The sequence below is a fragment of the Vulpes lagopus genome, chromosome 11, assembly GCF_018345385.1.
Source record: "Vulpes lagopus strain Blue_001 chromosome 11, ASM1834538v1, whole genome shotgun sequence".
In the NCBI taxonomy this organism is placed as follows: domain Eukaryota; kingdom Metazoa; phylum Chordata; class Mammalia; order Carnivora; family Canidae; genus Vulpes; species Vulpes lagopus.
The window spans coordinates 9659811-9673963 of record NC_054834.1 but is presented as its reverse complement, the minus strand read 5'-3'; the positions used below and the strand labels follow the sequence as shown (position 1 = coordinate 9673963).

Genomic DNA, 14153 nt, shown 5'->3' with positions numbered 1-14153 from the left:
TACAACAAACCACTTAAAACCTTACTGGTTTAAAACAACCGTGGCTTATTTTTTCTCAAAATTCTGTGAGTGTCCTGCTGGACTCACCTGAGCTCACTCACGTGCCTGGGTCTGGGTATTTTCAGACGGCTTCACTCTCATGTCTGGACCTCACCTGAGATAGCTGCAGTGACTGGGATGGCTAAGCCTCCCTCCATTTGTTCTTTTTCATCTTCTGCTTCTTCATCTGATGGTAGAAGTGTTCCAAAACGTCAAGCCCTACTGTGTAAGCACTTTTCCAGCCTCTGTGGGCATCAAGTTTGCTAATGTTCCCCTGGCTAAAGCAAAACAAATGTCTAAGTCCAGAGTCACCATGGAAGGAGGATATACAAGGGTGTGGATATCTGGAAGTGTGATTCATGGAGGCCCTTGTTGTAACAATTTACCACATTAAACATTGTTTTAGTTACTTTCCCTTTTCTGATCCTCTGGTATAATTTGGTTTTCTATATAAGTAAGTATGTTTCCCAGAAAATAATGAACCAGTCACATAGATTTCCCATATTTCCTAGGGCTGTGACAGCAATTTCTTACTGTAAAAGAATAAATTGTCTGATTTCAAGGAGAAAATGCCCATTATATGGACTTTAAATATTTCTCACTGGAGCCATGTAGCCTGGGGATCCTCCTACTTAAGAATTATTGTGTCACTGTGATCCTTCTCAAGATTATTGGTGTATGTGGAAATGTGTGACTTATGTAACTCTTGTTCTTAACCCACTGGTGATGGAGCTGCATTGAGATTTTTATTTATTTTTTATTTTTATTTTTTTTCACATCAGACGGGTAATGTACCACGTCGTAACAAGGTTGGAGGGAGGCACATGTCACACAACGGCGTGAACACCCAGTCATCACACTTATGAGCTACAAAAGGATCCTGCATTGAGATTTTTTAAACCCACTGGTGATGGAAGTGCATTGAGATTTTTTAAAAAAATGTGTTGAACTGAGGAACTCTCATTCGTTGCTGGTAGGAATGCAGAATGGTACGGCTACTTTGGAAGATGGAGTGAAAACTAAACATACTCTTACCACACCATTCAGTAATTGACACTCTTGATAGTTACCCAGATGAGTTGAAAACTTGTGTCCTCACAGAACCCCGTACACAACATTTTAGCAACTTTCTTTAGAACTGCCAACCTTGGAAGCAACCAAGATGTCCCTTAGTTACATGGATGGATAAATAACCTGGTATATCAAGGTAATGGGGTATTATTCAACACTGAGAAGAAATGATCTGTGGAGCCACAGAGGAAACTTAAATGCATATTACCAAGTGAAAGAAGCCAATCTGAAAAGGCTACCTACTGTATGATTCCAACTATGTGACATTCTGGAAGAGGCAAATTGTGGATGCAGTAAAAAGATTGGTTTCTGGGAATTTGAGGAGAGGAGGGGATGAATAGACCACAGAGGATTTTTTGGGCATGAAACTACTCTGTATATAATAATGTTTGCTACCTGCCAGTCTGCATATGAGTTTGTCGAAACTCATAACATGTACAAGACCAAGGGTGAACTCTAAATTATGTGATCCTGAGATGTCAGTGTAGCTTTATCAGTTGTAGCAAATGTATCACTCTGGTGAGGGATATTTAAAATGCAGAAGGTTGTGCACTTGTGGGGAAAAGAGGTACATGGGAATTCTTTGTACTTCCTGCTCAGTTCTGCTGCCCAAATCCAAAACTGCTCTAAAAAATAATCTATTTTAAAAATGTACTGAACCAGTAGTTCATTTTTTTTCCTCATAAATTCAGCTTAATCTCAATCGTCATGATCTAAACTTTGTAAGCCATTTGGCAAGAATTTGACCTTGTGACTTAATGTTGATGTTAAATACTTTCAGTGAATTAGTGATATAATTATTGACCTATCTTCTTATTTTTATAGCTGGCAAATGGAGAGAAAAAGGAAATAAACATATTATTGTAAATTGTTTAATAAACTTTTAAAAATTCATATTTTCTTCCTTTTTTTTAAAAAAAGATTTTATTTATTTATTCATGAGAGACACAGAGAGAGGCAGAGACATAAGCAGAGGGAGAAGCAGTCCTGATATGGGACTCGATCCCAGGACCCCGGGATCATGCCCTGAGCCAAAAGCACTCAATCACTGAGCCACCCAGGTGCCCCTCCCTGTTTTTTTTTTTTTTTTTTTATGTTTTTGTTTATTTATTTGAGACAGAGAGAGAGAGAGAGAAAGAACAAGCAGGGGAGGGGATCAGAGGGAGAGTGAGAAACAGACTTTATTGAGCAGAGAGCCCAACCTGAGGTTCGATCCCAGGACCCTGAGATTATGACCTGGGTTGAAGGCAGATGCTTAACCCATTGAGTCTCCCAGGTGCCCTTTTTCTTCTTGTCTTAAATGTAGCACAGATACGTGGAGGCCTTTGTTGTTCTGTTTTTGTTATTAGTACTTTTTAGTTGTTTAGTTCACTTTTTATTTATTTATGTTTTAAAGACTTAATTTTTTTATAGCAGTTCTATTTTTTTTTTAAGATTTTATTTATTTATTCGTGAAAGACACACACACAGAGAGAGAGAGAGAGAGAGAGAGAGAGAGAGAGGCAGAGGGAGAAGCAGGCTCCCTGCGGGGATCCCAATGCAGTATTCTATCCTAGAACCTCGGATCAGGAATGTAGACACTTAACCACTGTGTTCCCAGTTCCAGGTTTATAGCAAAATTGAGAGGAAAGTATAGAGATTTCCCATCTATCCCTTGCCTGCCTACATCCCCCCTTATCAGTATCCTTCTACCAGAGTGGCATGTTTGTTATAATTTGTTATAACCTACAGTAACACGGTGCCCTAAAAATCCTAAAAATCACCCTATACATTCCTCCTCCTCCACTTTCATTTTTTTCATTATACAAACTATCTTAAGTGTAGCTGTGGACTTTATTAATTGGATATTAGCTATTGTAATTTTTACAGAGTGACTTAAGTGGGTCAGGTCAAGGTTTCTGTATTACATATAAAGCAGAAATATTTTGAAGGAAAACATATTTTTCGTAGTAATACAGATTACTTAAAACAATATGAAGCATTCTGCATTCTTTCTTCCGAAAATTAGTAATCAGTGCTCTTCAAATGTTTTCTGTGTTTTGCCAGATACTGACAATATGAAGCCATTGGAGGGTATAAAAATTCTGGACCTGACAAGGTTTGTGTTGGTTTATTTATGTTTTGGTGATTGAATTTTTCTGTTCTTTAAAAAAAAGTTATTTTTTTTTGGATTATAATGCTTACACTCAAAGTTTTAGAAAGGTAAACAAAAAAGGAAAAAGTTTTATAATTTCATCACTCTAAGAGGCAATTAGTGTAATATTTCTGCATTTTTCCCAACCTAAATTTTATATTTAATCAAAAAAATTTAGAACCATATTGAAATTACAGTTTTACCCACATTTAAAAGATAATGTAGTATTTTGAGTATTTTTCCATGTCTTTCAAAATTCAAGAAAAATGTAAGATGATCTTTTATTATATAGTTGTCACATAATTACTCATCCCCCAGTATTCACCATTATAAGTTAGGTTTCCTTGTACATAAATCTTTGCCTCAGGAAATCTTAGGATTTCTTCCATAGTATAGAATTCTGGAAGTGATATTACTGCATCAAAGGGAATATACTTTTTATTTTATTTATTTTTTTTAAAAAGATTTTATTTATTTATTCATGACAGACAGAGAGAGAGAGGCAGAGACATAGGCAGAGGGAGAAGCAGGCTCCCTGCAGGGAGCCCGATGTGGGACTCGATCCCGGATTCCGTGATCACTCCCTGAGCCAAAGGCAGACACTCAACCGTTGAGCCACCCAGGCATCCCGGGAATATACTTTTTAAAAGCTCTTAATACATAAGGCCAAATTACTGTTCTGAGGAGTTTTAACAATTTTAATTTGCTATCATTATATGACCTTGTCTATGTTAATAGGCTATTAAGAATCAATATAAAATTCTTCAAGTTGATAATTATTTGTCATTGTTAATATTGTAGAGTACTGGCGGGACCATTTGCTACTATGAATTTAGGAGATCTTGGAGCAGAAGTTATAAAAGTGGAAAGACCAGGTAAAGCTGTTGCTCCCTTTAAAACATAAAGACTAATACAGTTTCTTATAAGTTTTTTTTTTTTTAGATTTTATTTAATTTATTTATTCATGGGAGACAGAGAGAGAGGGGCAGAGACACAGGCAGAGGGAGAAGCGGACTCATGCAGGGAGCCTGATGTGGGACTCGATCCCGGGTCTCCAGGATCACGCCCTGGGCTGAAGCCGGCGCTAAACCGCTGAGCCACCTGGGCTGCCCAAGATTTTATTTTTGAGTAATCTCTACGTCTAACATGGGTCTTGTACTCACAACCCTGAGGTCAAGAGTCACATGCTTTTCTGACAGAGCCAGCCAGGTGCCCCAAACTAATACAATTTTTAACTGTTTCTTTTCTTTTTCTCTTTTCTTTTTCTCTTCTTTTCTTTTTTTTCTTTTCTTTTTTCTTCCTCTTTCTTCCTTCCTTTCTTTCTTTCTTTCTTTCTTTCTTTCTTTCTTTCTTTCTTTCTTTCTTTCTTTCTTTCTTTCTTTCTTTCTTTCTTTCTTTCTTTCTTTCTTCTTTCTACCATGTGTCTGTATATGGGATGAGGAGAGAATTGAAATGAAATGATTATTTTTCATTCTTTTTCTTCTGAACCTATACTAATGATTTCTTCTTACTTTTTATTAGTGCCAAGGGGTAAGGCTTAAGCCAGGTCCTTCACATGCACCTGAAAGCCTCTGACAGAAACTGAGATGCACCATAGTAACAGTGATGCCAATGCTTATCATAGTGCCAGGGACAGTTCTACAGTTCTAAGTACTTTGCCTATATTTATTTAATCTCTCCAACAACCTTATGGGCTGATGTTTTATTATTCTTCAATTATAGAAGGGAAGACAGAAACACAGAGAGACAACTAGTTTGTCCAAAGGCACACAGCTGATAAGGACATCCATGCACTCCACTCTGGTCCTGGCCCTCCTTAGCCCCAGACAAGCCTTTCCGTTGGGGCTGAGTTCAGAGTTGGCCTCGCCACACTCCCTTGCTGTAGGACACACAAGAAGGAGAGAAAGAAAGGGAATCAGAGTCCCTCCAGAAGGAACCCTGATACTCTAATATAAGTCATTCTTTTCTGTTTTTAACAAAAGAAAGATGTCCTCATTTTATAATTTTAAAGATTTTGAGATTTTGAGATCAGAATCACTGATGCTGAGATCAGATTTTTTTTTATAAACACCATATTTTAAAAAAGATTTTTAATTTATTTATTTATTCATGAGAGACAGAGAGAGGTAGAGATAGATTTTGTTTGTGAGAGACACACAGAGAGAGGCAGAGACACAGGCAGAGGGAGAAGCAGGCTCCATGCAGGGAGCCCGATGTGGGGCTTGATCCCAGGACCCTGGAATCATGCCCTGAGCCAAAGGCAGACACTCAACAGCTGAGCCACCCAGGCGTCCCTTGCTTCTCATCTGACATCTTTCCTATTTCTTCTTTCCCTTTGCCAAGTAAACCTATTTTGTGTACAGAATTCTCACTTTTTTTTGGGTGCCTTCTTAGTATTTTGGTGTTTAGTTCATGCTGTTATTGAAAGTTGTTTAGACCAGTGTCATGTATGCTCTTTCTCTCCTACAAGCACTTAAAGGGCAGAGTTCACGTTCTCCATACCCTTTACATCATCCTATAAAGACCTTGTTTCAGAAGGTTTCAAAACAGCATCATTATTTATTCTTTAAGTTGGAACCTTATGGATATAGAACAGAATTACCAATTTGATGAAAATGGTCTGGCCTTGAACAGTGTGAATATATCTGTGAGACTCATAAAAGACTAGTTTATAATTATATCACCTTATTAATTTCTCATAAGTGATTAAATGCTATAAAGTAGACCACATGGTGTAGAAGATTTAACTCTCACCTGAATAGAATTCTTAGGAGGTCAAACGAATTAGCAGAAGATTCTCTGAGCAGCGTGGGGAGTATTATATATTATTATATTGTATTTATTTGACCCTCTGTTTATCAGGAACTATGTGGTAGGAGAGCCTGGCAAATCCTGCTTTCCGGATATAATGAATGCTTCATTTATCTAGTCATTGATGTTTATCATTTCTGGTTGATACTGGCTGCATGCTGGATAATGTTTACTTTCTAGCTGAATACCTTTTTTTTCTTTTCCAGGTTTCATAAAACTTTAAGTTCCATATTATTATATGAATTCAACACCACAGTGCATTCTAATTTCAGCCATTGGGTCTTCCAATCCTAGACAGAGCATCTGATCTGATTTCTCTTTCTATTTCAGTTGATCACTATTCTAAATATTTGTCATTGTATAACTTTTAGGAATCGTTATTTCCTGTTATGTAGGCCTTATTTCTCCTTTCTCCTTCCTTTGTCTAGGCCTTTATGTCCCACAGTCATACACTTGGTATCAAGCTTTGTTCCTAGCACATAGTTGTTCATTGTTTTTTTCCTGATTGCTCTTTCCCTTAACCCTTCTGCCCAGTGCATTAGTGTCCACCTCAGTGCCCGTCACCCATTCCCCTCCAACACCCTCCCTCCTCCCCTTCCACCACCACTAGTTCGTTTCCCCGAGTTAGGAGTCTTTATGTTCTGTCTCCCTTCCTATTTCCCAACATTTCTTTTCCCTTCCTTTATATTCCCTTTCACTATTATTCATATTCCCCAAATGAATGAGAACATACACTGTTTGTCCTTCTCTGATTGACTTATTTCACTCAGCATAATACCCTCCAGTTCCATCCACGTTGAAGCAAATGGTGGGTATTTGTCGTTTCTAATTGCTGAGTAATATTCCATTGTATACATAAACCACATCTTCTTTATCCATTCATCTTTCGATGGACACCGAGGCTCCTTCCACAGTTTGGCTATTGTGGCCATTGCTGATAGAAACATCGGGGTGCAGGTGTCCCGACGTTTCATTGCATCTGAATCTTTGGGGTAAATCCCCAACAGTGCAATTGCTGGGTCGTAGGGCAGGTCTATTTTTAACTGTTCATATTGCAAGTTTAACTATTTTGGATTTTTGAGATAGTTATTCAACACAGATCTGAGGAAAAGTGACTTGGCAGGATTTTCAAAGTTCAGGAGAGAACTAGACTTTTTTTTTTGATGTTCACTTCTTCAGTTCTTTATTTTGTTATCGTTCTCTGACTTGGGACTTGGATTATTCTTATTTTTGTAATCAAAGAACATATACATTTTCTTCTTCTTTCTGCAGTAACCTAGCTGAGTGACATGGACTACGTAGGGCAGCAAATGATGCTGCTGGTACTTGTGGACTGTGCCCCATAGGCAGGGATATATATATAAAGGCAGGGGCGTGGTCTTTTGTTCACAGCTGTGTCTGCTCTTCCCAGAGCAGTGTCTGTGACATAGTAGGTGCCCAGTAAATATTTGCTGAATGGATTGAATATTTTGAAATAATATTTAAGAAAGGCAGTCTGAAATTTTACATGAGATCTCCAGACTTTGAAATCATGGTGGCTAGTTAAAAAGTTTAAATTCTGTGTGAGTCAAAGAAAATATCTCTCAACTGCCAGTTTCCCCAGTTTGTGACCTTTTGCCTTTATTTCCTATTATGTACCATCACTGCTGATTCTTTTTAGAGGCCGCTTATCCTCTCTAAAGCCCTGGTTGGGAAAGCCAGGTAGGCCTCCAGTTGAGATTCCTGACATTATTTCCACCTGAGAGATGAATGTAAACATTTAAAATTATCTAATTTTAGGCCTATCTTGACGTTGCTTTATTTAATAAAAAAAAATTAAGGTATTGGAGGTATTCAAAATAATGAAAGTGGCTGGACTTTCTCTTGACTCTGAGAGGTCTTGTCTAATCTTGAAGATCCAGATTCGCACCTACCTTTTCCATGAAGCTTTTACCTGTTTTTTTTTACTGGAAGAATGCCTTTCTGGCATTTGTAGTTCATTTTCCCCCCTGATGTTTTGAGCATGACATTCCATTTGATGCTTACCATTGATTGGTTTGTTTTGTTAATTGGTTTATCTCCAGTTGGAACTAATGTTTCTTTTCCTTTCTCCTCTTTTCTCTTGTGAGTTTTTTTTGTTTTGTTTTGTTTTGTTTTTAAATAAATAAGTCTGATCTTTGGTCTCTGTTTTGTTTTCCGAAAGGCTATGTCTGTTTTTCTTGATCAGATTCAGTGGTAAAGTCAATGGGCTAATAGATTAATTATATCATTTAGATGAGATTAGAATTTAAACTTTTAACTCATATTCACAAGTAGTCTCTTCTTGGGGGCTAGTGATAAATACTGTGATTTTAATTACTTATATAGTGATTAGTTTCTGCTATCAATATTTGACCAGACCTTATATTATAAAATTCTTAATGATACTATTTTGTGCCATTTAGTCATTGATAGATTTTTCTGAGCTGTCTACATTGTTTGTCAGTTGCTTTTTGTGCAAAGGAAAATTTTTCTGTAACTCTTCAAAGTGTTGTCTTTGAATCTAACACAAATATATCACTTAAAGTAGGTGTCCAGAAAAAACCCCCTATATTTTGATGGTTTTATTTTTTTCAAGATTTTATTTATTTTTTCATGAGAGACACAGGCAGAGGGAGAAGCAGGCTCCATGCAGGGAGCCCGATATGGGACTCAATCCCAGCATGATCCTCGGATCATGACCTGAGCCAAAGGCAGATGCTCAACCACTGAGCCACCCAGGTGCCTCAATTTTGATGGTTTTAACCTTTTACCTTGAAGCAAGACCTAGTTGACTAAAATTTTATTCTAGAATAGTATTTGAAAATAAATGAATCTGCTATTCAGTAACTTATTTTGCCTTTTCTGATTGGTCGCTATAACACAAATTTTTTTCCCAATTGTATTGAGAAATAATTAACACACATCCCTGTATAAGTTTGAGGCACATGGCATGATAGTTTGATTTACATACATTTTTAAAAAATTTTTATTTATTTATGATAGTCACACACACAGAGAGAGAGGCAGAGATACAGGCAGATGGAGACAGGCTCCATGCACCGGGAGCCCGACGTGGGATTCCATCACGGGCCTCCAGGATCGTGCCCTGGGCCAAAGGCAGGCGCCAAACCGCTGCGCCACCCAGGGATCCCCTGATTTATATACATTGTTACCACATTATTACTACAATAGGTTCAGCGAACAGCCATCTTCTCCTGTAGATATGATAAAAAGGAAGAAGAATAAAGGAAAAAAATTTCTCCTTGTGCTGAGAACTATTAGAATTTACTCTCAACAAATTTCCTATATATGATACAGTACTGTTAGCTATAGTCATCACACAGCATGTAGGTTGTCTTTTCACTTTGTTGATGGTTTCCTTTGCTGTGCAGAAGCTTTTCAGTTTGAAAATAAGTTCCATTTGTTTATTTTTGATTTTGTTGCTTGTGCTTTTGGCGTCAATCAAAAAAAATCATTACCGAGACCCATGCCAAGCTTTTGTCCTTATGTCTTCTTCTAGGAGTTTCATGGTTTCAGGTCTCATGTTTAAATCTTTAATCCTTCTTGAATTAATTTTTGTGAGTGATGAGTGGTGTAAGATATGGGTTCAGTTTCATTCTTTTACCAGTGAGTATCCAATTATACTGGTACCATTTGTTGAAAAGACTGTCTTTTCTCCATTGAACATTCTTGGTTCCCTTGTCATATATCAGTTGACCACATATGCTTGGGTTTATTTCTGGGATTTCCCAGAAACTTAGAGATTTATTTATTTATTTATGATGCCATTTTATTATAGAATTTCATTTACCGTTATTCTAGTTTAAATAATATTTAACAAAAATCTTTTGCAGACTCAGCATTTCTTTGCAGATTTAATGCCAAGAGACACAGAGAGAGCTGACCAACTTACTCAAAAACTGAGAGTTATTTTTTTTTCTTTCAAATTGCCATTTATTAAATATAAAGATTGCCAGTATATTTCTTTCTGGATATTGACTGTCAGGCATGGATTCTAGTGAAAGATGATATGGAAGGATTTAGTGAATAACATGAATGGGTAGAGTTTGGACAGTTCCCACAAGTTCTCATGGCCCCTCTAGATTGCCAATTCCACTGAACTGTGCTGATTTTGCTTAGGCACCTGTGAATGTGTATGATGGGTGAATGTTGGTTTGAATGTCTCATGATGTTTCATAGTTAAAACTTTATAGCTTATACTGTTGTTTTCAGGAGCTGGTGATGATACACGAACTTGGGGACCACCTTTTGTGGGGAGAGAAAGTGCTTATTTTCTCAGTGTTAATCGAAATAAAAAAGTAAGAATATAATTTCTTTGTTTTTTTCTGTGTATTTCTCTTGTAACAACAAAACTGTTGATATCACCTTGGCTCATTGATTTCCATCCTTTTTTGTAATATAATTAATGTTTAAAAGAAGGTGAAATTTTATTCATTCACCAGTTACCAAATAGAAAAAAGAGAGCTTTTTTTTTTTTAACTAATCTTCCTCTGTAATAACTTAAAATATTTGATGAGAATCCATAATGGTTTAAAATGGAAATAATTTTATTAAAGAAATAAATTATTTGATTCTTTACATTTTTTTCTTTCGGTGATTGCTGATTGCCTAACACTTGGTATTATTATTTGAAATTTTTTCCTGTAATCCTTGCTATCATCCTAATATATCTACATTGCAAATAAAATCAGTAAATATAATTTAAATGTTTCTTCATAAGGAAAATGCACTTGCTTTGAGAGGAAAACATGTGATATGAGTGGCTCCCTTACTGAACTGTCAGTAATATGAAAGCCTTTATGATACTATTTTAATGTATTATATTTTAATTTTTAGAGTATAGCTGTTAATATCAAGGATCCAAAAGGAGTGAAAATCATCAAAGAGGTAGAGTATGCTCTTTGGAAGACATCTTGCCACTTGGGTTGTAATTGGGGATTTGAACATCAGAGTAAAGGTGTTTTAAAACTTTGTTTCATTGGTAATCTCTAATGTTGCTGTAAATACCATTTAAGAATTTAACTTTACATTTGTTTAAGTAAAATTTCTTTTATGTTGTGTATAATATTTCTCTACTCTGTGAAAGTACTCAGTCATAATGCTGTCTACTATTGACCGAATGCCTTCTCTGTATCAGATCTTAGGCTTGAGCACTTTCCGTATGTGATCTCAAATCCTCAGAATTTTACTTGTAAATGGGTATTAGAATCATGGGAGAGAAATAAGTTGCATGGGGCTCAAGTGATGCTCCAAAGATCGCATAGCTGGTAAAGGAAGGGGCTGAAATTTGAACCCAGTGATGTGGGACCCAATTCCCATAGTCTTCATTCTCAGACCATTCTTTTTTTATCTTCTCCTCAGTGGTTATTTCATTTTATTTTAATTGGTTTTAGGAGATTGTTCTTGCCTTAATTCTCCTCTTTCTGTTTTTCTGTCTCTCCATTTCACCTTCAGTGGTCACACTCCTGCTTCCTTGCTTCTATTACAGACCATTCTCGTATTTTAACCTAAGTAGTCAAGGTTTCAGATTTGATTGAGCAAATACTTTGCAATTTCATTAGAGCTTCTCAGTGGGGCAGTATTAGGTGGAATTCATAACTCTTGCTACTAAGACATAAGTGTACATTTGAGTATTTTAGGCCTGCATGTGTAATTCTGACCAAAGTAAATGGATCTCCGGGAGTTCCTTCTCACTGTGCTCGAATCTTGCCAATCTTCTACCATACCGTAACAACTTTTTTTTTTTTTTTAAGATTTTATTTATTTATTCATGAGAGACAGCAAGAGTGAGAGAGAGAGAGGCAGAGACACAAGCAGAGGGAGAAGTAGGCTCCATGCAGGAGCCTGACGTAGGACTCGATCCCGGGAACCCAGGATCAGGCCCTGGGCCGAAGTTGGCGCTGAATCGCTGGGCCACTGGGGCCGCCCATACTGTAACAACTTTAAGTTGAGTTTCATTATGGGCTTGATTTCTCTTCATGTCTGATTGTTAATAATAAAGTACATTTCAAGTCATATTAAACTTAAATAGATTGTATGGGGACATATTCATGTCTGTTGCTTTTAGCTAATTATATGTGTTTAGCTTTTAGCATGTTACAAATCTTATTGCCTAGGGGAGAAATTATTTTTTGCTTAGTCTTTTTAATCTTTCTGGCATCAATTTCTCTTTTAACTTAAGAGTAGCAGAAAAACCTCTGTATTCAGGCCATGGTGGCTATGGTTGCTAATATAATGAGTTTAGTTTATGGAAATGGTTCCAAAGTAGCATACAAAGCAATCAACTGGATACATGAAAGCTTCAAAAAATATGACTCCTTTGTCTACAGGCTAACCAAAAACAGCTTGTGCAAAAAACAAAACTCTGCTTAGAAAATCTAGGTAGAGCCTGATATTTTCATAACAATATGATTTAATAATTTTCTGACATGTCATTTATATTTCAGATAATTCTCTGTGTTAATTAGTTGACAGTCACAATATCCATTTTGTGTGCACATGTTATGGTCCACAGGGCAATGTCATGGATTTTATATTCTTCCAACATTTTATTATGAAAAATTCAAAGATATAGAAGAGTTGAAAGAAGAATATAAGGAACTTTCTTTAACCCTATGCCTCGTTGCAATAATTTTAATATTTTGCTATATTTGCTTATTTACATATGTATACCTATGTGTGTGTTTGCATATGTATTTTTGAACTATTTTAACTTTTTAAAAGATTTATTTATTTATTCATTTATTTAGAGCGAGTAGGAGGAAGGGCAAAGGAAGAGGGAGAGAGAATCTCAAGCAGACTCCATACTGAATGTGGAGATCAATGCAGGGCTTGATCTCACGACTCTGAGATCATGACCTGAGCTGAAATCAGGATTCAGACGCTTAACCAGGCACCCCAGGCACCCCTTGAATTTAAAGATTTTATTTATTTATTCATGAGACACACACAGAGAGAGAGAGAGGCAGAGACACAGGCCGAGGGAGAAGCAGACCCCATGCAGGGAGCCTGATGTGGGACCCGATCCTGGGTCCCTAGGACTACACCCTGGGCTGAAGACAATGCTAAGCTGCTGAGCCACCTGGACTGCCCCCTTGAATTATTTTATTTTTTTATTTATTTATTTTTTTTTTAATTTTTATTTATTTATGATAGTCACAGAGAGAGAGAGAGAGAGAGAGAGAGGCAGAGACATAGGCAGAGGGAGAAGCAGGCTCCATGCACCGGGAGCCCGACGTGGGATTCGATCCCGGGTCTCCAGGATCGCGCCCTGGGCCAAAGGCAGGCGCTAAACCACTGCGCCACCCAGGGATCCCTTGAATTATTTTAAAGTGAAAAATATGAAACTTTGTGCTGACATCTTTCAGAATACATTTCCTACCAATAAGCATATTCTTTGATATAACATTTTAGAAATTACTTTTATGATTTCTTTGTTCATAAATGTGGATAAATTATTATCATCACTTTCCTTTCTATTTCTGATCTCCACTTTGTTCTTAAATTACATCTAATGAAGAGAACTCAGAATCATATACTCTATATTTCAAATTAATTTTAGTTCTTATTTAGTTCTTATTTAGTTCTGTGACCAGACGGAAGATTTTCTTTTTTCTCTTTCAGACAGAAAAAGATAGTAGCTTCTCTAACTCATACAAAAATTGTGCTTGCTTTTTATTCTGGGCCAGATTCTAGAATAGATGTTTTAGGTGATTTGTGAGTACTTAGATGAGGAAGAGGTGATCACCAATAAAACTGGAAACCAGTCTTCTCACTTTATTTCCTAGTAGATTATAGTATCAGGGAAATGAAGTAAACACTTGGTCTCCCCTGAGATAATTGTCATTTATAACACTTGTAGTTAGAGTGGAGAGCAATTATAACTCCGAGGGAGTGTTCTGATGGTTCTAATTTTAGCACTCTTGTGTTAGAATTTTTATGAATGATTAGCTGAAGCTGTAGGGAACACACATGATCTTGAAATGACTGAATATCCCGAAACAGAGGGAGAGAGAATGTGTTGAATGACAGAACAAATAAGAATCAATATCTAGCAAGTGGCTAGAACATATTTAAA

At 36.7% G+C, this 14153-nt stretch overlaps 1 protein-coding gene and 1 non-coding gene across 3 annotated transcripts in view; one reads left to right on the top strand and one right to left on the bottom strand.

Moving 5' to 3' along the window:
• Positions 1–14153, top strand: part of SUGCT (succinyl-CoA:glutarate-CoA transferase) — a 725292-nt gene that overhangs the window by 22483 nt on the left and 688656 nt on the right. For both annotated transcript variants that reach the window (XM_041773917.1, XM_041773916.1), the window contains exons 2-5: positions 3157–3208; positions 4046–4119; positions 10289–10374; positions 10913–10963. In XM_041773917.1, the coding sequence (XP_041629851.1) occupies positions 3157–3208; positions 4046–4119; positions 10289–10374; positions 10913–10963 (263 nt within the window). The remainder of the gene's footprint in view (positions 1–3156; positions 3209–4045; positions 4120–10288; positions 10375–10912; positions 10964–14153) is intronic.
• Positions 816–918, bottom strand: LOC121472427. The gene has a single exon (XR_005982903.1). It is a non-coding gene; the product is annotated as a small nucleolar RNA U13 (small nucleolar RNA).